Source organism: Saccoglossus kowalevskii, chromosome 9 (genome assembly GCF_978046115.1).
Source record: "Saccoglossus kowalevskii chromosome 9, keSacKowa6.1, whole genome shotgun sequence".
NCBI lineage: Eukaryota > Metazoa > Hemichordata > Enteropneusta > Harrimaniidae > Saccoglossus > Saccoglossus kowalevskii.
This window is the reverse complement of record NC_140649.1, coordinates 32,703,401-32,730,887: the sequence shown is the minus strand read 5'-3', so window position 1 is coordinate 32,730,887 and position 27,487 is coordinate 32,703,401. Positions and strand designations below refer to the sequence as shown.

The window sequence follows — 27,487 nt, the reverse complement described above, 5'->3', positions numbered from 1 at the left end:
TAATTTACAAACCGACTCATATGAAGGCGGATAATTCATATAGATGACGATAGTTTGTGCACTATTGACACGTGACCATATATTTACACCAAAGTTTAGCTCGGTAATATATCTCAAAGTCGATTGATAACAAAACCCACTCAGTTGTGTTTGATTTATTGTGAACACTGACTGCGCATGCTCTATGGCCGTTTCACCGTAATTGTCATTTTGTATAACCTTCCACAATCTAGTCCTGTACGATAACTTATGCAATCAAGCGCAGTTTTTCAAACTTTGATTAAAATATAAAAAAAACATAAAGTTATATTTATTTTGTCTAAAATTTAAGGTTAAACTTACAGAAAGGTTCAGAAAAGTGTTGATCTTTGGCCTGTTTACCTTCGTGATCATTCTCATGTGAATGCTATTTTATTTGATGGCGCACTAGAAGACCATGCCACTTCTACGTGAATATTGACTACATAAAACTGAATGGTTGCAAGTTAAATGTATATCTGTGCAGGTGAGCAGGGCACTTGTAAGGTAAGTATGACGTCTAGTTACCCAGAATCATGCCATTGACTAAATCTTGTTGTTGAAACTCGAAACAAAACCGTGTTCATTGTTCACAAAAATCCGTGGTTTATATGTTTATTACATTTTTTCCAAAATTATGATTTTTTTAAACTGATTAAGTGCATGTTTTGGGACAGTTAGCGGGGCTGACTGTTTTTTCCTTCATGACATCCTAACCCCTAACTCCTCCCCACCCCTCCGGCGGATGTTCCATAGTTATAATATAAAACAAAAAGATGCAATCAGTCAACAACAACATGCCAAACCCAAAATAAGTTAACTGTTTTATTCGGGACGTATTTGGAATATATTAGTACATTAAGATATGTATATTTATGTAAATATATATATTATATAATTCATGTAAAGTGAACCGTGAAGTGATGGTTTAATAGGACCCGTAATACTGCATTTACGACAGATCCCAAACGAGCTATACAACTGTGCTTTGCGCAAACAAAGTATTCTAAGTGGAGTTATCAAACTCGAGGTTCATTTCCCCATTGCCTTAGATTCACCCGGGAGGTTACCATGGAAACCTATTTCGCCGCGGAATCACAATCAACAAATCTGTCATCTATAACACGTCTATAATTTCAGGGGTGTTTGGAGAACAAAGGGTACCGCTAAAAATATATTGGAATATAATATGGATTTCCAGGTAAAGCGTACAGACGTGTGAGCTATAAACCTCTTCGTCCGGCCTGTCACTATTACTATTTTCAGCTACGCCATGCGAGCACACGTACTATACTCCCCTGCGCCATAACGTGTATAGCAGTCGGGATATCTGCAAAGAGTATGCGCTGTCTGAATGATATTAGCTTAGGAGATCCAATACTGCTTGGTGAACTATGCGCAGCGAAACAATGTTTACTCTCAGAGGTTCTAAATAACTGTCCTACCGTATTGCAGATTACCCGCAGCTGTTGCCTAGTAACACATACATTCGATTGAAGTGATATTATTGGAGTGTATTATAATATATAGCTACACTTGGGTTTTCAAAGCGTCGGCGAGTAACGTGGGGCGTCCAGTCTGACGTCCGTTTGTGACATCTTCTTGTTCAGTTTCGATAGAACCTTGCCGCTCTATTGAGCAAAGATCGCATCAATACGAAAGCAGAACCTGTGAATGAATATCCATCTTTCCGTGTGTTTCATATTGCAACGACGTATACAGTGAGAATGGAATCCTACGATCGGTCATCGGAGGCTCCGACGGAATCACTGATGTTCACACCACAGGGTAACGGTACCGTAGCTAACGACACGTTGGAACAATTCTCCCCGGTCTCTGCTCCATTAGAAGTGTGGCTACCAACCGCCTTAGTTTATGGCATCACTTTTGTGGTGGGTCTCATTGGTAACGTTCTCGTCATTTTCTCCATACAACGTTGTCGTCGATTGCAGAACGTCACAAACACATTTATAGCGAGTCTTGCTGCGGCGGACTTGATTATCGTCGTAATTGTTATACCTGTTCAAATGGCAACGTATTTCCAGCCGAGATGGGAACTCGGCGAACTCATGTGTAAGTTGTTACCATATCTGACCCTGCTCTCAAGTTCATGTTCGATATTCATGTTGACAGCCATGAGTGCCGAAAGGTAAGATTTTCTTGTTTTTGAAATGTTGATGGTGGGATATCAGTATTCTAATTTAAGTTTGTGACTGTCAAAAATTGCTTTTAATTATGGAAAATTGAAATCAACTTTTTCGAATCAAATTATGAGCTTGAATTCCGCATGTGACCGTACAATTCATTTGTCATATGACAGTTGTAACCGTTGCATGTCAATTTCCATCATTTGTACAATACAATCAAAGCCAGATCTGTACACGCTCACTTTTCATGAATGAACAAATACTCAATGTCAATTTCCTACGGGTTTGAATACATATCACAGCATGGAACTTTTCGACCACGTTCATCAAATCTACATTGTGTTCGGGGGTTGTAATGAATAGCGAATGACATCCCACAGCACGCAAATGTGTTGTAATAGTTACTTTCATTATCATCTCGCACAATGTCGGATTACTTAGCTTAAATCCGGTTTATATTCACAATGCTAAATGCATATAGACGCAAAGAGTATTTAATTTGACCGTTAATTGCGATCACCGGTAACTGATAAACATTGTGTTAGCGGGAACGAACGGAGATGACGCCCTCACCCCATAGCGGATTGTTAGTTGAAGACATGTGATGGCCTACAATTATTGCATGCTTGGATGAAGCAGAATTGTAACAAGTCAGTTTCAGTTTACCTAGAATACAAATGTATGCTTATATGCAACTCATCTGTCACCAGTGTAAATCACTCCTGGTCTACCTACAACTGTTTGAACTGGTAACGTATCCTGGGGTGTCTGTTTTCGTTGAATCATTAACACATCGTCTCTGTGCTCTCGCCAAGGGCATCTAAGATTAGGCACAATTGACGGGTCAATATATACTGTACTGTCGGCATATATTCACGTTATTTTCTTATCATGGCCTTCGTACCCGTGGGGCGCTACTTCGATGCGACCGCAATTTAACAAGTGCCTTTCCTGTGTTAATTAACTCATCTGTCTTTCAAACATAACAAGGGATTCCGTCGTATGCTCCCATGTGATTGCTCGTATTACACGTAAAACATTAACATACTTCATTCTCCGGGTGCTATTAACAGAGGGCAGCGTTCAAATTTGCATTTAACATTACAATCAAATAGATGTAAAGTGCAATATTGAAGCGTTATTTAGTTTTAATGCCACAGAATTCTATAATTCAAAAGTGACAATGTGTGTATTTTAAGATAGAATACTGAGCAAATTATCGTTGATAGATTAGTGTGAATTGTTGACATGACAATAAATATTATTATTATACATACATCTGTCACCGTAACGCCATAAGTTACAGCGTGTCGTAATTTTGCGGTATTTCACGGGGTATTTTCATCCTACTACATTAGGAAATGCGAATTCCAAATATGGAATGATTACGCGCGTAAGCGTCCTCTGATAGTAAAAACAGACATGGCTGCCACCAGGGTTTGACCGGACTCCACAAAAAATAATTCGCTGCGCGTCGGTCGATACTTCCATCGTATTGTCTTCGTGCATACTTTGAGGTATTCTGATAATATATACAACTAGTTACAGGCGACAATGCTGTAGAGAACAATCTAAATCTGTTTTCTTGTTGCATTGTGTAAACCATTTTAATAGTGTACAACCTAAAGCGCGTGTGCGTATACGTTATGCTACGAGTGGTTTATTACTCAGTTCAGTTGATCACAGGCACTTTATTAATTAAGGAATATTCATAAAATTTTACTTCACTTGATAAATGAAGTACTTATTAAGCAAATTATATATATATATTTTTTAATTACTCAGATCAACAGACCAAAGAAAGCCCTTGCCACGTTGTATTTTATAATCGGTATACATCGTATTTCATTATTGCAGATGTAATGAATGAAACATCTGATAATCAGGATGATTTCTCAAATATGGAGTTTATTGCATGAATTCCAATTTCACCTTTTTGAACTCTATTTCCTTCATGCTCCCATGGAACCCATTCTGAGAAACTGTTACAAATTTAGTCATTTTATCCCTGCCATAATTTGTTTCTGGTTTATTACCAATCGCTTCTCCCCAACAACAAACAAAGTCTTACAACCGCTTTACACGACCTGAATACAAGCATGTATACGTGTGTAACTTATCAGTATGCAATAAAGTACATGAGGATATTGTCACATATTATACTTTTGCCTACACGGGTCTCAACTTATTCGTCCAAATCATACTACATTTGCTGATATGGGACTTCAACCCATGCTATGGTACATTAGGTTGTCCAAGATACGGAACCATGCACTTTATTACGTATTGTTACATATGTACGCGCACGTACAATAACATAGCTTGCACGGCGTCACATTGGGTGTTGGCGTAAGGATTAATCTTAAAATGGAAATTCTTTATATTGTGCAAACGGTTGAATGTGTCATCACTTTGAAAGGTTGGTCTCACTTTGGATTCTCAACAGATAAAATGAACACCGCAATCTCAGGTGTTTCCTGTCCGATAACGCACATAATTTACCATTCTAACGTAATAACTCCTCCCTGGTGACACAGCTAAGTAGTAGTCAAGAAAATACAAAACACTTGCTTTTTTTTAAGTAATTGAAGAAAAGAATTTGTTTTATGGTAAGTCATTTTTCTACACACCTGCTCTTTTGCGTTATATTTTTACATCACGTTAATTATTAAGTCTTGGTAAAGTACGAGTGAATGTCAATATTTATAACATTATAATTTTAAATGTAACCGGAAGCAATCGATATATCAAGTTCCAAATACTACAGGTCACAATCTTGACTAAAGCGCCATTGTCTTCACGCAGCGCGCTTTCTAATATCTTTTATTCCACTCGCGTTGTATACGTAACATGGGACCCATATCGAATAGGACGCGATGTGACGACTGTGCCGCTCTAAATTAAACAAGTTCCGGTTGTTTTAGTAATTGCTCATATCTGCAAAATATAAACACGATTTGTATTTCAGTTACTCAACGTTTTTTAAGAACCAATAAATGATGGGGACAAATGCGATGACACGCAACTGAAAATGTCTCTATCCAATATTGCTAAACCGCGGATGGTTATGTATTCACTAAAATATTTATGTTGCTGTTCGTGGTTGACTCATGGTTACTACAATGTTGCAATATACGACCCGAACGTGGTGCGTAAGTTAACACCAAGCGAGGCAGTCATTACCAATTCCATTACTATTTAATGGCGCATTGCTACGAGTTTATTCGAATGAGTTACTTGTTGTATATAAAAAATACATATTAAATCCCATGTGATGAGTACAATTATGTTCTTCTGAATAATCGAACAGATTACATTTATTGACTATTTCTGACCTAATGTTGATTAAAATGTTTTCATCAGTTTACCTTTCAAGAGAACAGTGATAAAACAGTACCTTACGTATATTTGTGAATAAAGTACAAGCATACAGAGACATTGAATACTGTTTTTGTTATTATTTATGACGTATCACGCTACTGTGGATTAAGGGTACATTTATAGTGACGTTGATGCATTATTAGAAATATGCATATTTGGAAAGAAGGCTTTAGAGGCACCGGGTGTACATATATGTGACATGTATCATTGCATCACTTTTATGTTTCAGAAAATAGTTGAAAACTTAATTACAATCAATCAACCTTATATGCCAGATTAGGTTGGCGTTTAGCCGTTTCACACAGCGCCAATGGGATGGATAGGGTTGACTTCCCCAACCTTTAAATATTCCAAATATTTGACATATTTTATAAGTACCACGGGATTCATATAGCGCACGTGCATTAAATCATTAGAATAAGATCCATTGTTGGCAGCACTTTCGAACCAAGTCTTATTTCACCCAAGCACCAACAATCTTCAAAATTAAATGTGGTTTTATGTTTACGATAAGTCTACTAAAACAGCAGGGTAGACTAGCGAGCACGGATATTGTTGACTCTGTAGATTTCAATCTATGGACGGAAGCTTACTTAAGTATCGATTACCAGAATTTCATTTCCGTTGGCCCCGGGTAAACGTTCATTGCGGCGTTTGCCATTTTTGCTAAATTGCAATAAGTTTGCCATACTCCCCTCTGTTCCAATAGCTTGAAACGGCTGACAGTAAAACCATTAGTTGTTATACATCTCCCCCAATTTACTTAGACTATGATCAAAATTCACAAAGCGGGGATAATGGGCAAATATCAAGCTGTCAGTGATTGATTGTTTTGGATAAATCACTATTATTGGTATTGCACCTTCGATAAATTATAATTGTAGTTCCTCTGACCGTGTCAGAACAATTATTTATTGCATCATTTATGCTAGTGTTTTCAAACTATTTAGAATAATCAACAGGTGGTAGTTATGATGTCAACTTTATTATATTTTTATAAAGAAAACCATTTCAGCTAATGTAGTACGCTCAACAACATCAGCTAAGGTGCAGATATTCTTCCACATCACGTGACAGCAGATATGTAGAATAAAGAAAGCACAACTCGAGTTTGGTCTAAACCTTGTTCTTTTTTGATAAATGAAGAAGACATACTTGACCCTCCGTTTTTGCAATATATATTTCGTTCAAAGTATACATACTTTCTCGTTTCTGCATGTAGTTGTTTGATATGGAATGACAGGGTGTCTGATAGTCGTACTATGAATACGCGATGTGCGGTGAATTCTTTCAACTCTGTGCATGGTTGCACCGATGTACATTACTGCCAATACATCGGTAAATGTGTTCAACGCTGTAACTTTAGAGAACTTGTGTCATTATTTTCACTAAATAATTCTAACGACATCCTTCTAGTATTGTAAAAGTATGGTGTATCATCGCTTTCTGTCACCATCCATCAGCTCAGAACTTATGTTTCATTATGGCTTTCATTTTTACTCATTGCGATAACTTACTACGTCTTTTGTTGGCAAGGGTTTCTCCCCATGTACATATGTTTCCACTAGAAACTACTTTATATAGACTCTGCTGAATCAGTGTTGTAGCAGACGATGCTGACAGGTAGTGTGGACGGTACGAAAACAAACTTGTAAATGACCGCTCATTACAATGGATATGACCGAAGGCTGAAATCTAGACTTCTGGGATCACTAGTAAAATTGCCGGACCGGAATCTTATTACGTGCATTAGGCCTGGCGGATCGACTGCCAATGTAACACAGTCACCCTATTACCTAATTATCTATCCAGCAATTGAAAACTTAAGGTATACATTTCTCTGTTCATTTATGTCAGGGTATACATGTACTATACAGGCAGAAGTTTAAAGATACATTATCTACAAAAGCGTACTTTGCAGATATAAGTAACTTGTAATTAAACACGATAATATGATAAAGATTACATCAGATGGCGCCACTGTCACTTGTAAGAATAGTATTACCTACAGGTTTCTTACAGATTATGACTCAGATCAATATACGGTGGTTGGCACATGTAAATTAGAGGCTCTCTGATATCACTCCATTACTGTACGTATTGAAGTCTATGCTTTTCCTGCCTTGTGTACTGCGTTGTTTAAGCCCTTGTGAGTAATTTATTTTGAATTCTTTTAATGAATGGATTATGGATCGTAGCAAAATCAATGCAGTTCGACAATTGAATAGTTAGTCCGTTTGAATTAGTGTCGACATATGACATACTCTAACCCTAAAATATTTAGATACTACGAAGCCAAGCATTGTCATATATCTCGTTGACGTTGACTCTAGCTACCGCCCAGTGTCGGCATACCCGGGCCACCAGTTTCACAACAGAGCTTTGCAGATAATATTTTATCGGCTGTGACTTTTGATAGTCACCTTTTTGACGCCTTAGCATTTACAATATGTTAACGAAAATGAAAGTGCTGGCCAATTGGAAACATTTAAATGAATGTAATAATAGACGGTCATGGTTGTTGATTATATTATAACGTACACCTTATCATCGATCATGCCGTGAATCCACATAACTATTAGATATGCTAATATACTGAGGTTTATTATACTGACGGTGTATGAGTTGTAACCAAGGAGGACCACTATCTTGCACACATGACAGGGTCACATGATATCATAACATGATGACACCCGTAAATACTAATCTACAAAGTAAAACAAGTTCCCAAACTCATCTTTGTCTGTGCACAAGTGATATGTATTTGCAGCATATGACGTCATCTCATATAGTTATCCCAAATCTAGTTAAGCGTGACATTAACAATAATTTTTAAAAAATTGGATACTTTTAAAACCAACAGCGAAAAGAATAATTAGCGCACTTACATTACGGAGAATTCTTAGTAATGAAGGCTCATTATACCGAGTACGCAAGTATTAGTTATGAGAATAGGAGAAATTATGATACGTGACAGATGTCTGAAATGATAATATAAGATTTTCTTGGCAACCAGTGAATGATACTACTGAGTTGGTTGATAGCAGAAAATAATCACTTTATTTTGAACTGAATGCTGCATTGCACGTTTGGTTGATGCTGCCATCAGAATATACATCACATAACTCACTAGTGTAAGTTATAAATCTACACATAACACGAACGTAATTTAATGGCCATCGCATTGTGTGTACACAGTCTTAAGAATCTTGAATTCATCTAAATGCAGACATATTAGATTCAACTGTCTAATATGTCACGTATCGCCGCTATATGTATGTCACTGATAACGAAATGAAATGATGATGATATTTCTTTATTTGAATTGGTATTTACAGTTTAACATAAACGGAGATCATTAATGTACGAAACTATGTAATCATATGCAACACGAACTAAGAATTACAATGAGTTTTACTGAAACCTCCTCACGTAATAAACGCTGTATAAGAGCAAATAACCCACTCACACGAGAAACTCTTATACATATTTTAAATTGCCGTGCGAGACTGAATGAGAGTAACAGTGTATCTAAAGTACAAAACCAAAAACATGAGTATATTTGTACGACCTATTCCACTTAGGGGAAGATTGTTGATGAAAAAAAAAATTATTAATAACAGATAAGTTAACATTTTTACAAATTTATTTACAATGATTGAATTTAATGGCAGTATAAGGTCAACATATAGATATGGGGTCTGGGTTCAAAGTTCACGTAAATTATTCGTTGAATATGCTTAGAAAACGACATTCTTTTAAACTTTCGCTTTGCTAGCCAAGCATAAACGCGTGGATCGTTCGCCATCATTAATATTTAAGTACTACAAAATTGTTTTTGTAAGTATGTTTATCAAGGCCATATGACGTCATAGTTCTTTTTTTTAATTTATATATATAAACTGGACTCCATAAAATTGATTTATTGTGGATGAGTAATCAATCGGAAGTTCGATCATTTTGTGCGGGTATATAATTTCTGTAGATCAATTGATTTTGAAAGTCAACTATGCTAATCAATTTTTCTATGACATGGGCATCGCTATTTTCAAAATAAACTAGTACAACTTACATATACACGTTATAGGTAGTGTTTACGGTTATTGCTGCTCCACGTATTAACGTTATTCGAATGTGCAGTACCTTATCGCTTTTTTCGATTATTTTGTGGAGTAATTGACTGACATAAATATTCACGCATCAATGTATGTTGTCTCTCCTACGTACGATATTCTATAAATAATTAATTGATTATGTTCAACAAATATATCCAGTTTCATATCAATTTCCCTGAATAATAAGCTCATGTATGCACTGGGTGCATTGCGATTGGGGGATATTCAAATTCAACGAAGCATAGTGAACTAAGTCGAGACTCCATGGCGGGTTAATCCCCCGGGCCAGGGTCTTTTATACTTGGATACATATCATACAGCTACGCACTGGTTGGCACTTACAGAGACATAAAATCACACATCAATATCGTCCACACGTCACTGAACACACGGTGATTGTCTTACGCTTTATATCTATGACAAGTAAATTACATAGACATAGATAGCATGCCCTCCTCAATACCAGGAATACTTTTGAATATGAAACCAGATTTCAAATAATTGAAAAAAAAATATTGTACGCGGTGGCGCATTACAAATTACTCATTCAACATATATTTAAAACATACACACGCATTGGTATTTATCCGGTAAGTACCAAAATACGAAATACCAAAGTGCGAATACAAATCAAACACTATTCCTAGTTCTTAGATAATCTCAATGAAAACACTATCTATAGAGTAATATGATGTATTGGTATATTAACTACATAATGCAAATCAAAAAGATAAATAAGAATGTACCTTCAGACCATGGGTAACAAAGAGCTGAACACCTAAGTATATTTTTACAAAACAATCTCGATTTTCATTTTCTATATTAATATTCCTCTCATCCTGTTGTACAGCGCATGTAAAATTTCGTGTGAATAATTTACACGCGTTGTATACGTCGTATGGGACCCACACCTCGAACACGATACGATGCGGCAACCACCATCCTTTAATACTCATCAATGTCTGCCTTCAAACTTCCTCTCAGGAATACATTGTACATACTCATATAACATGATAAGGGTATTTCAAGCATTCTCGTTCTATGATAATAAGCTGCCTCATTATTTAGTTGTACAGGCACAAAGAAATCTACTTATACCATTATAATATATGCAGCTTGCTTCGAATTATATTCAGTTACTTGATATTTACAATAATGATGACACAATACCAGAGAATATAAGTACGTCGTGTACAGAAAGTGCACGTACTTCACTTCAGGGTACGAGGTTTTCGTACCTGCATTATACAGTTGTAATCCATGTGTTTGTTTCATGTGATGCATCTTTTACAGATTGGTTCTAGCGGATTTTGTATGTTAATTATTGAAACGTGTTCTGTATATTTTAACCCGTAAGCATTATTATGAGCTTACATGGAATTTGAGCGGAAACAGGATCCGCGGCGAATCTTCACCGTATTCACACTCGTGTAATAATCTAAGTATGGATTTTAACAACGTTCCCGTTGTCATTGTATAACGAGATAATCTTGTTTTGCAATACGACTGCCTTTACAAAAAATATGATTTTATTAAAATACGATATAAAATTCATTATAAAATGTTTATAATACTTGAAAAATCGTAACGCATAGCTAAATGCAATTACTTCAACGAAAAAGTTAAGACTTTAAAATCATTTCAAATGAAACAACTTTTTAAAATGCCATCTTTATTAATTCAAATTTTACCCCCATGCTTCCATTCTATCATAATATTCCATATCACAGCGCAACCTAAGTCAGTTTCACCATAACGACTGGACAACCTATCACACGTCACTACATTTTTTTTTGTAAAAATACGTCTTCAATAAGAGAAATAGAAACCCCTTGTCAACCGATATTACATTTCATCCAATTACTTCCTTATTGGGCTCGGTGTTACAAATTGCTCGTTTTGTGTTAGTTTAAGAGAAAAACGAGTAATTTGAATGATCAATAGCGATGATCGATGATTAAATTTGAAATTCGGTTAAAAGCTCAAAGTGGACTGACGTCATTAATTACACTCATAACATCTGCTCGGTGATATTTTCGCCCGAAGCGCATAGCGGAAGTATCCAGGTTTCGTGCAGTGATTGGCTAATGGTAGCAGTAACGAGTTCCGGTAGGTGAGCCCACTGGGCATGTGCACCATATATGCCCTTGCATGGCAGTTAATCCAGAATTATCAGATTATCGTAGTCCCATTAATTTGAAAACGGGGACTAAAGGATTTTATTTTGCATATATGATGCATGTGTTTATGACCTACACGTTTGAACAGCGGTCACCAGAATGGAATGCAATAACTAGGCTGTAATCACAAACCATTAACTGTTCATTGGGTAATAATTCACAATAAATAATTAAGTTGATTTGTGATTTGCGCTAAATTAAATTATAATTGAAACAATTCGTTTCTTCGATTGGAACTTTGAATTATTAGTAAATTTCCAAATCTTCATAAACAATATCTCAAAATTCAATGGAACATTTTTTGAATGATGTATAAAACGAACATGTATCCGATATCGTCGGATATGTATCGTCAGATTTGCTTGATAATATGGCTAACTTAATTATTTTAGTAATAGTTTAGGCATTTTTTCTTGCCATTCTGTTGTTCTATGACACTAACAGCAAATTTTATAGACAACAATGAAAAAATATCTTTAATAAACACTAAAACAATATCATTTTTAAAAAGTTGTATATATCAACAAGTACCGTGTAAGATACTACACTAAAACTCGTAGTTTTAAATCTATTCATTTGTTTCTGTTGTATGGGAATTAATAGAATATTTGAAGATCGATTGCATATGGAGAAAATGTTTGTAATTTTCCCGGTTACAAAATCGTGAATGTGTTCATTATTTGCTAGCTGGAGGTCTATCAATCTTACAATTGTTTCGTGTTTACAGATGCAAGGTTACAACCAAAGCATTGCCTCAAATTTAATAATAATTTTACTGTCACATACTTGTGACCGCGTCGCCGTCTACTACCATTTTTAGGCTGTGCAGCAATGTTCCCTAGTGACGTCACCAGGGGAGTACTTGCATACGAATGAGAACTAATGAGGCGCCTCGCTGTGAAATGCTATAAAAGACTATAGTAAACATCAACTTAAAAACTCATGTTTGTTTTGGATTAAAATATTTATTTTGTGCGCAGACATATAAACTACAATAAAGTTTTGCAAGCACTTTAATTCAGTGTTAATTTTTAAACACAACTCGAGAGAAAAAACAAACATGTCGTGTGTACATTGAAATCACAGTGAAATTGCAATGGCTGCTGTCGTATTAGTTCATTCGCGTGAATTCACTGACCAGCAATTCAAACATAGCTTTGTGACGTACTATTAGGCAGACATACAAGCATTACCATTACCTCATGCACGAGTAGTGAAATATTTACTGACCTTTTCATAGTCCCTTACAAACAATTTCTGTAATGTTTTTGACACAAAACCCAATTAGAATTAATTATATACGACTTTGAATCAAAATACTGTAATAAATTATTATGTAGAGATTTCTGAAATGAAAGGAGTCATATATTTTTGTTTCAAAATATTATAGGAATTTCCTTCATATGAATTCTATAGAAAAATAGTAATATATGATTTATTCTTATGACTGTGTCATGCTCTTATACATTCTTTCAGATTTTTTGCAATTTAAAAAATACAAATTTAATACAACAATAACTTTGATTGATAGAATTTTATTTCATGAAAGGAAATAGTTGCATTGAGAGACAGTTTTAAAATACTCACCATTGAATTTATAAAAGGATAACGGCAAAATAATTATGAAATCGAAACTGTATAGAAAACCTTAAAATATGAGAGCAAATATTAACATTTCCGATTCTGACAGGATCTTGTGTGACAACATATAAAGCTAATCTTTTTCTTGTTTTCTTGTATTGATCGCATAACAATCTCTGTTACTCCATATATATTTCTGAAAAACAACTTTATGAAAATAAATTAAATAATACTGATTATTACAAAAACGACAGATCCTTTAGATGTCTCCTTGGATAACACCATTGCATTCGTATGTAGATTCACGGCATTTTGAAGCTGATCTTGCTAACTTGTCATTTATCAAGTCTATGAATATCAGTTACCGATATGCTTAAAACGTGCCATAAAATGATTAACCATAACAAACGAGGTAAGCTTAAACTTCGTGATATCCACAAAAACACCGACGTAAATGATATATAGGAATCAATATTGAATGTTTTATGATGAAAAACTTTATAAATAAATAAAGAATTATTGAAGGTCAGTGGCCGTCGCGCAGCACGTCTTTGAATTTTATCTGAAGGAAATAGCGCTGTGTACGTTTTTATGAGTCCAATATCGAACACGACTGTCGTCCTTCAACAATCAGATGTCTATCAAGCGTGTTAACAATTTCAAATATACATAATAAATCTGAATATTGACATTACCATAAAAAGTGTGAGTTTATTAACTGATTTATTAACAAAAACCGTACAGCGATAGTGAACTATTCATTTCATAAAACTTTGTTTATACAGCACGTAGGTCTACTTTAATACATTCATATATCAGTATTTTAAAACAATTATAACGTTCCAAAGAATCACTAGTTACATTCTTCCATTTAATTTCTGTGAAATCTAAAATTTAACACTAAAGGCACCTGCATTTGTCGTGCTGTTCGAAACTACAATGTATGATTATTTGTCTCGCATTTGCGGTTATGGCAGTACATGACACAAACGATACAACATCCAATAGCAATGTCATCTTCCTTTTACGAATGATGAACAGAAAGCCACTGATACGCATATACTTTCATTAACGAGGTGTCTGGGATCACTAACATTTTCCCTCGCGTTTAGTTACGACGCACTATCTTAAATTTATGGCCTTCGAGATTATTATTGGGGCGACAAGAAAACAAAATAATTACCGTCGACATGTTTTATCGCTTTTCCGTTTTAAGTATGGTACTTCAGTTAATTGTGATGGTAGCAACACATTAACGATTCCCTTATCTCACATGGACTGAATTTGAACACCCACGTTACAAGTGTCTGGCTGCACATGGTGACGAAATTCATCATCCTCTTATCATACTTGACTCTGACGTCATTGTGTACGTGGGAACGAGGCGGTTGTGTCATAAATCTATCACAGCAGAAGCTTGACGGAATATACACTTTACGACATGGTTTAAAACATTCACTCAGACAATGTGTTCACATGTCACTTGAATACCATTCGGTTATACGGTTGTAACATTAAACACTTCTTCTTTTGTACCTGTGTGTCCATAACTGAGCGTGATATCACTTTCAGTCAGACAAACAAACACAACATTTACTATAATAATAGTAATAACTATAATAAGTATTCTAATTAGAAAGTCAATTTCAACAAATAAATTCTATTCACAGCTATGCCATGCATACTAATTATGATCAGTGTGACCTTTGACCCGAATCGACAAATTCCCTGTTATCTGACAATCAATGTGTTTTACAATTTGAGGTAGATCACGGGCATTCGACCTGAAACAATAGCGGCGAAAAATTATTACGGTATTTTTCAAAAAAGTATCGCATAAATATTGATTTAATTATGATAACTTTACGTTTGTTCTCAGTACAAAATTTTGTTTGTAGGAAAACTGCCCCAAAAAGATACGAAAATGAACATTGCCCCTCTCGAACATTGCCCCTCTCGAACATTGCCCCTCTCGAACATTGCCCCTCTCATAACATTGCCCCTCTCATAACTACATATGATTGTTGTCACCATATGGATCCAGAAGAATAAAAATGGTAATTGGGTGAAATACATTTTCATGGATATCTGGCGTAATTGTTTGGCATTATGGATTTAGATGATAACAGGTTAACGGGTCTTTGAAGATGGAGCGAGGGTCTTCTGATGCAATAAAACGTTTTGAATATGGCATTGTATGTTGTTTTTAGTTAGATATATTCGTCCACTAGATCATTTTAGAATGACTGTTGATGTACACATTCATGACGGCAACCGTGATATAACTCCGAAGCGATGAGTATAAACGTACCATTGGGCGTGCGTTCTTTATAAATGAGAGACGCGCATACACACGTTAATGTTATACAAACTCCCACGTTCTGTTATCGGAGTATTTGTCAGCTTGGAATGCATTTTATCAAAAAACTATCACGTACATGTCAAGTGACTTGCATACGAGATAACATGTTGGCAATTCCCAGTGATACAGCATTTATGAGCTAGTGTAATACAAATAAACCATATATAGACATACCCTCGGTTCAGATACCCCCAAGCGTTTGTAAGACACTGGTAATTGAATTGTAGCAGTAGGTCATCCTTACTCAGAAATAAAATTGTTTAACAAGAACAGATACTAATTTAAGAATATATTCATGGAATATATTTTTGTCGCATTATGTCATCGAAGCACTTTATCGAAAAATAGCTAAGATAGATTCCCAAATATGTATTTAATAATTACACTACGACTCAGTAAGTAAATCAAAGATTTGTATTGTTATGTGAATATTTCAAAAGAGTTAGTCACCAGAAACACGAACAGTGTGTCGGAAACACGATGAATACGTTAAGTCACACAATAAGGCAAATTGGGTGGGTGCGATTTTTTTCATTAAAAAAAAAAATTTTAGGAAGTTTTTTCCACAAAAAGGCAAAATTTCTGTATATGCCCATTTTCAGCATGGTCACCAGGGTCACATATGCGGGCATTGATGATTTGATATCAGATACATCCAGGTGTTGTATCGGACGTCGTAACTAGGCACTTAGCAGAACGTTGCAAGCATGTAGATTTGTACTGAGCGAATTCTTAGACCAACTGTTCGTAGACGTGAATATTTTGCCGTCTAGTAATTCAAAGTACCAGATAGAGCGACCACATGTGTGGGGTCGAATATGTCATTTATATAATTTCAATCTCGTCCATATTATTTACACAATGAATATATATGAACGAAATATATATTATGACAATTACACAATCCATGACATGTCAAAACGTCAATCAATTGGCATTTTTAGCCTATTAATGGCCCAAGTATTTATCTTGAAAAAAAAACCGAGTCGATGGAGTACGGCTGTTCAAATGTACACCTTTTAAATCACGCACTAAAGATAATGGTTGTGATTCCACGAACACCGTCGCTATTATAAACAACGTATGACAGTTCTTCAACGGTTGAGCTTAAAAAAGATGTATTTCTGGTTCTTTTATTTCTTTTTCATTAATTAAGTAGAAAGTAGAGTCACCCTTTATCAACGGAATCGCATTACAAACAAATAGTATTGGCTTTATCACTGCGATATCTGGTTCAGTCAACTTTGTGTATATTTTTAAACTATAATTAAAACACATTTATTACGACGACAAATGGCAACATAACACCGAAAACAAAACACAAGTTATTTTTCCCGCTCCTGTGAAAACAATTATGACAACTGACGAATGTGATATTTTGTTTATATAATTGCAATGGTCGCTGCATAAGCAAGCTTTATCCAGCGTCTAATTGAACATACATAAACTGAGAGTGCGAGTTTATCAAACAGGAAGTCGACAAATAAATGTTGATGAACAGACTGGAACAGGACGAATCCAATCAAATAGTTGTAGGATCAATATTCAAAATTATGTTTACATACATTTTGTCTATGACTTTATCCGCAGATCTGATAAAGGCTATGCATATGGCAGTGCCTTGTGATAACTTACTTAAGATGAAAATCACGATACCATACATTACTCAGAATATTCAACATTTGGAAGTTGTTGTCTACGGACTGACTACCCCGACAATGTGGTACGCGATAACATCTGTTGGTTTTACGGTTGTTCAATAGACAAACTTGAAAGGAGTCATTAAACCAGTTGAAAACGTTTGCTATTTCCAATCGCTATGAGAACTATTGTACAAGGTCATTCATTAGTGTCCATGTCCCTTTTCCTGATCTAAAAACATCCATTTTATTCATAATGAACAAAAATACAATAAACACTGGGAGAAAATAACTAATATCTTCATTACTTAGCGGTATTTGGTGTTGCCACGCCTACCCAATATGATGTAATTCAACTCACTGACCTACACACATGTAATCTGCCCTGGCATCTGAAAATAATTACAATTTCTAAATATCAATCAGCATTGGCATTATAGTAGATTGTTTTCCTTAAATCCATTTATCAAGCGCAAGTAAACTTCCTTTAATTTATATACATGAATGTTTCTGATAATGTAATTTGTTACATTTTAATCATCCCAATAATTACCTCAATTTCATTCGAACTAGTCTGTCATAAAGAATTATGAGTCGCATGAGCAATTAGCAAAGAAACGTGAGCAATAGCGAAAACGTTCGGTTTTGCTCCGAAGTATACGCATGATGGAACAGTTTGGCTGAACGCCGCGGTATCATAAAAATGGGCTGTTACGTAATACATAAACTTCATAAGGATGGTCATAATATTTAATGCAGTAACTCCACTATAACCGTAACCGTATTATTGGTGTGCGGGGAACGGTTTTACTATACTCAAGTGTCACCAAGGCCATTACAAATAATGACTTATTAGATATTAGTATATATATATATGAAACGTGCAGTCCCTTCAACATTATAATATGACTTGGCGAATAAGGAACACGTTTGCTGCCTGAACTATTTATTAGTTATCACTACGAAGGTTTCACTGATCGACACATTTTGTGTGAACTTGGCATGGTCTAGCTGGCGTTCCACGGTCGACTGAGAGTAAACAAAAAGAAAACACGGCAGTCTGTGGCGGTTGAAAATACAACCGAATCACACCTGGACTGTTACTTTCACCCATATATTACATTAATCCCACAGGCATACCCAATCAGCAAACTCGTTTCTAAAATTAATTATTACACATAAGCAATCATAACAAACAAAATAACATATTTAACATATAAATTTAGACTAATTGAGCGCATGGAAATATTACGGTTTCCAACTATAACGTGTTCATGAACTCTGACCAAGAGTGCACGTGACTGTGTTCCATTCATGTTGCACACAGTACTTAACAGAACATCTAAGTTCTAAGGAAAATCACGAAATCTGCTGCGAAATCAAATGTATTTGTCTCACAGTAGATCTTGGTATTTTAATTCATTGTTTAAGGACTAAATACAAAGATCATTTGTAAATACGACTCGATATCACGACGTTGCTGTGTAATAAATAAACTTTAATAAGTTTTATACAGCACCAATTACTTGCATGGAGTGACGTAACAGCTGTGAGAATAAGGACAATAAGGCTACGTTTACACGGTACTTTGTAATGTAATTAAACGTATATTATCGACATGAAATAATCTCGGCACCTGGAATGTAGGCATTTGTCTCGCCGGTAGCAGGATAGTTTTTTTGCATGAAAAATGTAAACACCTATAATCGGAATAAATTTTACAAGAAACCATACAATCTATATATGTTTGGAAAGCTCTTGACTTGTATTTTCTTATTATTAATATTTTGTGAACATTGTGTTTGTTTTAGCGTCACGTGACTCTGAAAATCAGCGGGGCTGATAATTTAACTAACGTGAATAAAATGTTAATTGTCATCTCTACAGTCATTCATGCGATCAAAAACTTTACACTGTTTTGAAGCAAAGGTCATGAAGTTTAAATCCGTATTTCTATTGTTTGCATTAAGTTTTTTTTTTCTTTCCGAAAATCACAAATTTCAAGCACGTTTTTTGGTGTTAAAGTTAGAGTATACTGGTGGTTTGCGCGAGGTTTGTGAAAAAACGCAATAGAATTTTGCAAATATGTAAATACGGATATGAAGCCAACATATCCAAGAGTAAGAAAAGCTAAACGGCGATATCGTAGCGCTATTCACTGAAACGCCATTTAAAATTAGATAAACGGTAATTGCCAAAAACCGAACACCGAGAAATCGGCACTTTTATGATTTCAAACTTCAATCAACGTTAACTCCCGTTTTAGCAGCAAAATTTACATGGGCTAATTGTAAATGAAATGCTTTGAAAGTTGTTATCGAGAAAAATCATGAACCGACATTTATATCTGTGAAAAACTTTGTTTTTTGGCCGTTTTCTTTCACGCTATGAAGTTTTGTGACGGTCTGTGCTGATAACGAACGGTGACGTCATTCATTAAAGCTTGGATTATGCAAAGTGGGCGGTTCTGTTTGCGAGTAACAAACAATACAGACACTAAACTTGGCAGTTGAAGTGTTTGCAAACACAGTGTATTTATTTTTAGGCCGTTGTGTTTGTAAACTTATTAGTTCAAGCATGCCACGAGTTTCGAAGTCTCCTGGAGGCAGCTCGTACATACTGGCGAAAGGGCGGACCCGTTACTGGTTGAGGTAACCCCTAATAGCTTGACAGTTTCACCAGAGCGCGCCGTTCCTTTCCAATTGCTCGCATTCCAATGGCAGTTTTTCTATTTATTTCGAAAACTGCTCCCATTTTCGGGACGACGGGAAGCTAGGCTGGCTCAGTTTCGATCGAATACAATCTCCTTGCGTGCAAAGAAATTCACTATTGAGATATTGCCTACTTTGCAAAATTGACAAATCTTTTTTTCTAGGGCGCCATTCAACAGCGACATGTCAACGAGTCGAATCTCGCCGTCTTCAAACGATCGGCCGTGACATTCACTCTCACTTTCTTCTTCTACGTCAGAAGGTAACAATATTTTCCTGCGAGATACAGACATCTCTCGAACGTTTTGAACAGGAGTATCACCCACTATATCGAAGTCTGATTCATCGTACGCTCAGTATCACGGTAAAACTTTCTTCGCCCACTTCATGGCTGACACTGGTTTCGACGGGGAAATCCGTTCTGTACGAACCCAGCATCGTCTCTTTCAACATCTTTTTTGACAGGAGTGATCATTCTTTTGACGTTTTTCTTCTTTCTTCCTCGCTTTCTTTTTCTTGGAAATTTTCGCGTGCTTACTATCTCGTTCATAATTAGTGAATGACAAACTAAACTAAACAATTACTGATAACCCTCTCCTTCTTTGCATATTTTACACATTAATGAAGGAAGCTGCCCTGTTTTTTAATTGGTGTGAATAGAATAATTGTAAAATGTGACCCAGTGATGTATGCCGGCATGTAGCATTTCCTGTGCTATTTAAAATCAAATCCCGCAAAACAGAGTTTTACCGTCGCAGTAACCTCGGGTCTTATACTTGTAGATGAATCTCTTCAAAATTTAATTGTAACCGGACTCACTCTTATCATCTATAAAAACTACCTAGATTTTAGATGATACTTTTATTTTTTACCGAAGTCGTACGAAAAAGTCAACCCTTGCCTTGCGTGAAACACTGGCCCACTATCCGATGTCAAGACGTCGGCCCGGGGGGGGGGGGGCGCGCTACTATTTCGTTGCCGTGCATTTTGTTCGCATGAGCACATTAGATAAAACAACTAAGTATTTATCAGACAGATTTATTACATGTAACATAATTTACGAATTTAGAAAAACCTAAGCATGCAAGTATGCCTACTTGGTGAAAAATCCTCTGAAAAATGGATTATATAAACCAGGTCCAAGCATATTATCATCATTGATCAACCTTTACATGTAGTTTGTGGCCTGTTATCAGAATTTTCCTGCAATGCCTAGCCACCACAGATGGCTGTATTTTATTGTTTGCAACCATATTTTATAAAAGGGAGCCCCCTCCCAATGCAACTGCATTACTTCTGGACTAAGAAAGTAACCCCATGGTCAAACACCTTTCAAACCATGCATATTAATGAGATGCACTAGTTTGGTGTACACTGGATAAACAAAAACTTGGCCATTTGTTTGCACACAAGAAAAAAATCAGTTTACTTGTACAAGATATTTTTTTTTCAATAAAATAAAAACACCAATGTATGTATCATGCCTTAGGGAGCTATTCGTGTGATTTTCAAAAAAAAACATGTGAAAAGTGCCCAAAAAATTATTCTGCTACCTTAAAAATTTCCATATGGTTATACAATATTAACAAACTAATTAATCACGGAATTGTTTAAGATGAGTTTAATCATAGACCCTCTTTTAGAGGGTCTATGGTTTAATCATGCGATCCGAGTGAGTCATTACACTGAGATTGATTTTGAAGCCTTGTCAGTGTTCGACTTTTCATTATGTGCAATGTCTGCTAACACGTCTGTTATAGTTATCTAATACACTCGTGGTAATGTTCAGTCAAAATCAATTTCTCGTTACATACACGATACACGCATGAGCCGAACCGGGCCAAGATTCTTTATTGTACTGTGTATTATATACAACGACGTTTGGAAAAGAATAAGTCGAGTGAGCTTAACAACAACAACAACAATAACAACAAAAGCAATTATCATCATTTATATCTATCCGATATATTCAATTTAACACTAGGAGAAAAAACACAAACACACTACAGTAAGGAAGGTGAACAAGATCGTTAGCGGTATTGTAATACGCACACTGAATGGGTCAAATGATCAGACAATACGAACCTGATTCATGTAGATATCATTCTGACCGTACATCCACAAAGCTCGTTGTTGCGAAGACTGGTGGTTCAAATCAAGCATGTTGCTGACTGCTTGAACACTAGAGAGTAGTAATAATGTGAAAGAGTATATGGTATACTAGTAATAATATTGAACTGACCAATATTCTTTTCCTTGCCTCTCGGACATGTGTTACGTTCATTATCTTTCATTGTGATTACACACTTACCACAACGCGAAGTAGATTTTATATTGTAGCAAAAAAATCAATACAATTGGCTCAATTAGAGGTTAATAATAAAGTCAATTACAAAAAATAAAACAGAGCAATATCTTGTTATTATCGTTCTTAGAATCGCAAATAAAAGGGTTAAAGAAATAAAAGAAACCTGGTTTCTGTTAACATGATGCAAACACTTGATGAAACTTAGACAAATGATAAAAAAAAACATTTGTAATGTATTACGATTTGCCCACAGATGCACAATCGAATCATCGATTTCCAGTGTATCGTTGAAAACAATCTTACACTCTATTGTCAGTGAATTGGACGTCGTTATAGGTATAACGTCCAACTCGTGAACGGCTTTCATCGGAACATAAATTATTTAAAATATTCAATAATTAATCCATTAATCGAATAAACTATTAACTAATTCCCTGACACGTTTTAACTGAATGATTTATCAGTGACGTGAACACATTAAATATTATTGTGAAAATTATGCTTCGTGTACAGCCGATTATAGGTGTCAATGATAAACTTTGAGTTACCTAACAGTGTCTCGATACTGAATAAAGTCATACATACATTAGCTGTGCTTCCGTTCTTTAATATAATTTACTATTTCAAAGTATGTCCCCATTTAAACAACATTCTGTCCGTGTGAACACGCAACTTGCAATGTATATACTTGCAGCTAGAATGTGAGAGTTTATATGTGCAGCTTGGCAGAGAGACGATGTGTTCTCCCTTCATTTGAATATTATAATAAGCAGCTCCAATTTCCAAACACATTCATAGTATTCTGGGCATGACGTACCAGTTCGGCCGTTGACTTTGACGGTAACTTTCTGTGTAGGTGTTGCTATAATAGTTTTCTAAAAATATTCGAACAAATATTCTCTGTATACCTTTAGTTCATATGCAAAGCCCATATTATATAGCATGAAATACTAGTTGTAGGGTTAACAATTGAGTTGTGTATTTGCGCTATGATGGAGACATCGTAATCAACTTTAAACAAATATCTTCACTTGACAGATGAACTTGTGCCTTATATTACACAAGGTAAACCCTGAGAGGAGGATTTGGACATAAGATTCATCTGGATGTCAGGTTTCTTTTCTTATAATGGAGAATAGGTGCCATATACAAGTTGTGAAGTTGCAAACAGTGTAATCAGAAACACAATGGAAACATGGAAGTGTACATAGTTTACATGGGAAACCGATCCTATTGCTGAAACACAATTATTCTCTTTATTTCAGATACTTTGTCATCATCCATCCGCTGCTGGCAAAATCCGTTATTACGAAGGGAAAATCACGTAAGATAGTTATTGCCGTCTGGCTGCTCGCCATCATATACAGTTTCCCGCCTCTCTACTTTAAGGTTTGTCGTCAAAATACTTTTTATTTGGTTACGTTACACTATATTATTTCTAATCACTTATTGCAATTCATTCCCCCTGTGTGTGATGTTCGACAACAACCTCAGCTTGTGGCTTCCCGTGCGTCTCATGAAATATCAGTACCAGTTAGTCGTCGTTAAGATATTTGCAAATAAGGAAAATTTGCAGTCATAAAAAAAAAACACCAATGACGATGTAAAGTTTAAATACCTCGTTTGGTATTGATTGTATATATGCACAAGGGAATATTAAATGAGTGAGTAAAACGTACTGCATTGTTATCCTGACCATGACTATGCTCATACAAAGGTAACATTAGCTAACTGTCCTATCACTTGGCCTCGAACAACCCATTAAGTAACCAAGAAATCTATAAAAAAAAAACACTTTCTCATATTATTACGGCCTTACCCAATGATACTTTCTAACAACTTTGTGAAATTAAAGCACTTTAATTTAATGAAAACGAAGGAAAGTCAAACATGAACGTGTACCAAGTGACTAACAGATGTATGTTTGAGAAGATACAACTTGAAGTGTCAGTTAAAGTTTATTCACATCCATAGTCGTAATCAGTTGTATGAATTAATATGCATCTCAGGTAGAATTCTTGTCATTCATGAATTTATTTGCAACAAGTATCAGTCATATATTCATTTATTATTTGTTTTTATTATCCCCACACGCCAGACGGCCATTTTAAATCAAATCACAAAATGAATTTGTAGAAAAAATAAAGATACAATTTCAAAAAACAAGGAGGCTGCCAGTCGGCCATTTGGATTCGATGTATACATGTATGATGTAACTACCAAATTTGAACACAACCCAACAACGCATGATCAAGATACAACTTTATATAAAAAAGATGGCTGCCAGCCTGCCATCTTTGGTCTGATTATGAAACAAATTGACATGAACATGTATTCTAAAACGTATGTACCAAATTTAAACAAAAACTGACAAAGCATGTCGTTCGTTGCTAGCATTTAATACACATTTAGAGATTATTAGCGGCTAATATCGAAGATAACGTGTGGTATTGCGAGAAGCAGTATATTGACATATCTAGAGCGCGTTTGTTGTGTGTGCAGTCCCATACAATATCACTCGTATTAGTCGCGAACGACCTCTTTATTATGTGCAACTGCACCAGCACAACAATAATGAAACTGACACAACGGGAAAGAGGACGAACACGGAATGTAGCGATCGAGACCTGTAAAAGAGCGACGGGAAGCACAGTGCTCACAGTTCAAGGCGCGTACTCGTTATTGTTGTAGAATAGCAATATTTGATGTGAGAATTACTGTCAAAAATAAAACGATTTTCTTTGCCGAATTAATGATTAAAAAGATATCTAAACTATCGAATGTTAAACATTTTCTAATTTCTTGCAAAGTGCTGAGTAAATTTGTATAGTGCGTTGTCCCAATACTGCGAATTATTGCCGCAGTCATGTGTATTCTATTTCCTTTCATCTTTTACCAAATGAGTTAATTTGATGAAAACACACGACTCTAAATCAATTGGGCAAATATGTTTTATTTTTGATTTTTTGCATTTTAGACAAATTTATTCTATTCTCTATAGTAATTTGTCTATATATGTCATGTTTCATTGTACAACTAGGATGAGACAATGACCTTGGACTAGCTAATTATGTTTTCATCAAGGATCAGAGTTTTAAAATTCTAAATTTTGGGATTGCAAAACTTTCACATTGAATGTCAACATTTTGCTGTTCTCCTAGATAAGACATTCTCTCAGACATCCTAGAAACTGCCAGAATTATGCCCAAAAAATAAGCGATACGGATGTTGTAATTATTGCCCCATCTCAATATTGCCCATGTTCACTAAAATATATGAATATTTTGTCCACAAACAACTCATTACATTTTTTTTATCAAAATCATATACATCAATTTCATAAAATAAAAAGCACAAAACTATACATGTCCGACCTGGTGACTGATATGGCAGAAACCTGAACAATGGATTTATAACCTTTGGTAATGTCGTCGACCTTAGGGAGGCATTCAGCACTATGAATCGTGATGTTTTTTACGAAAGTTAAACCACTACGGTATCAGGGGCTCTGCCACTACACTACAGAATTATCTCTCAAATCGTCAATGTTTAATTTCCTTATAAAACAATAAAATGCGCGGTCCTACAAGAATTAGTTCTTGGCCTAATCATATTTCAATTTATATAAATGACATAGTTGATTTCACCACAGCTTCTACATCAGGCTTTCGCAAACGATGCAAATTTATACCAGAAAATCAAAAATACCAAGCATTTTTGCCATCAAAAACCACTTCAGAATAGTAACCTGTGCAATTAGTGGACAATTTAAACATCATTAGGGAGTGTCAATCTTCTAAATTAGAAATCCCAAATAGAACAAGGAGATATATTTTCTTTATACTATAATCTAATACTATAATCAATTCTTCTTTTATTGTATAATTCCTAAATTTTGCCACGCATTGTCATGTAATCTGGGGCAACAGAAAAATCTAACTTATAAACTTACTATAAAAATGACTGTTTGCCTTATTACCTTTCCCGATATTTACGCTCATACTGCAGCACCTCTCTCCCATCAACTCGGCATTCCACACACTCACTCATATCTACAAACTCACACAATTTCAATCATGTATGTTTCTTTTTGTAATAATAACCGCTACATGCACCCTGTCTTAACCGGTATATGTCTATAGTGTAGACCACCATCTATTTTTGTTTTCTTCATTATTATTTATTTATGAGAGTTTGCAGTCTCTTTACTTACTTAATTATGTATTTATTTATTTATTTTTAACTTAACAATATAATTTTGTTTGTGTATCACTATTCACAACAACGTATATTTTAACAGTTGAGTATGGTTTTGGGGCCAGGGACTAGATTAGTTCTGCTAGAACTACCTCTCTGATCCCCACCAGGAATAATATATATATTTAATATTCATTCAGATAAAGTTCCCTGTACAATTGTCTCTTTTTTCTGGCGAAATAAATCTATTCTATTCTATTCTATTCTATTCTATAGTAACACAAAAAACGCCTCAAGTTTATTCCGAAACCAAGAACTTGGTTGAAACATTATATTCTTGTATTAGATCGTTTAAGAATATCGGACCCATTATGTGCAGAATGGAAAATTTCAGGTGAAATTATTAAATATTGTGTTCTATGTTGTGTTTTGTTACAGAAACTGTTTTCTTATGACTTTCCAAATTATGGTCGATACTATACCTGTCATACAGACTGGCCAAACGAGGCTTGGAGTAAAGTTTATTCACTGTATCTACTTCTTGGCATGTACCTGTTACCACTGTTCGTGATGACCTTCTGCTACACCAGGATCATCTATGAACTCTGGAAAAGCACAAAGAAGGCACGCAAGATGCAGAACCAAACGGCAAGAAATGAAAAGCGCATTCCTCTCAATAATCAGGAGCCGAATGGCAATGTCACCGTCACAGTCACCGATCCTATGAGTGGGTATGAGCTGGTGGAACTAGAGCAAAAGAAGAAGAAAAAGAAAAAACGTAAAACTGACGCCACCGACGACAGGAAACAGGTATGTTTTGTTTATAATTTGCTGATACGCAAATAAA

At 35.4% G+C, this 27,487-nt stretch overlaps 1 protein-coding gene across 1 annotated transcript; it reads left to right on the top strand.

Moving 5' to 3' along the window:
- Positions 1–1,745: 1,745 nt before the first annotated feature.
- Positions 1,746–27,487, top strand: LOC102805578 (QRFP-like peptide receptor). Its single transcript, XM_085504078.1, has 3 exons — positions 1,746–2,167; positions 23,709–23,832; positions 27,079–27,487. The coding sequence occupies exons 1-3, from the start codon at positions 1,746–1,748 to the stop codon at positions 27,484–27,486; spliced, it is 954 nt and encodes a 317-aa protein (XP_085360204.1). The 3' UTR covers position 27,487.

Excerpts from the sequence above, each read along its gene's own strand:
- LOC102805578 (XM_085504078.1), top strand. The coding sequence starts at position 1,746 with ATGGAATCCTACGATCGGTCATCGGAGGCTCCGACGGAATCACTGATG. Across the intron at positions 2,168-23,708 it reads ACAGCCATGAGTGCCGAAAG|ATACTTTGTCATCATCCATC; the intron begins GTAAGATTTTCT and ends TCTTTATTTCAG. Across the intron at positions 23,833-27,078 it reads TCCCGCCTCTCTACTTTAAG|AAACTGTTTTCTTATGACTT; the intron begins GTTTGTCGTCAA and ends GTTTTGTTACAG.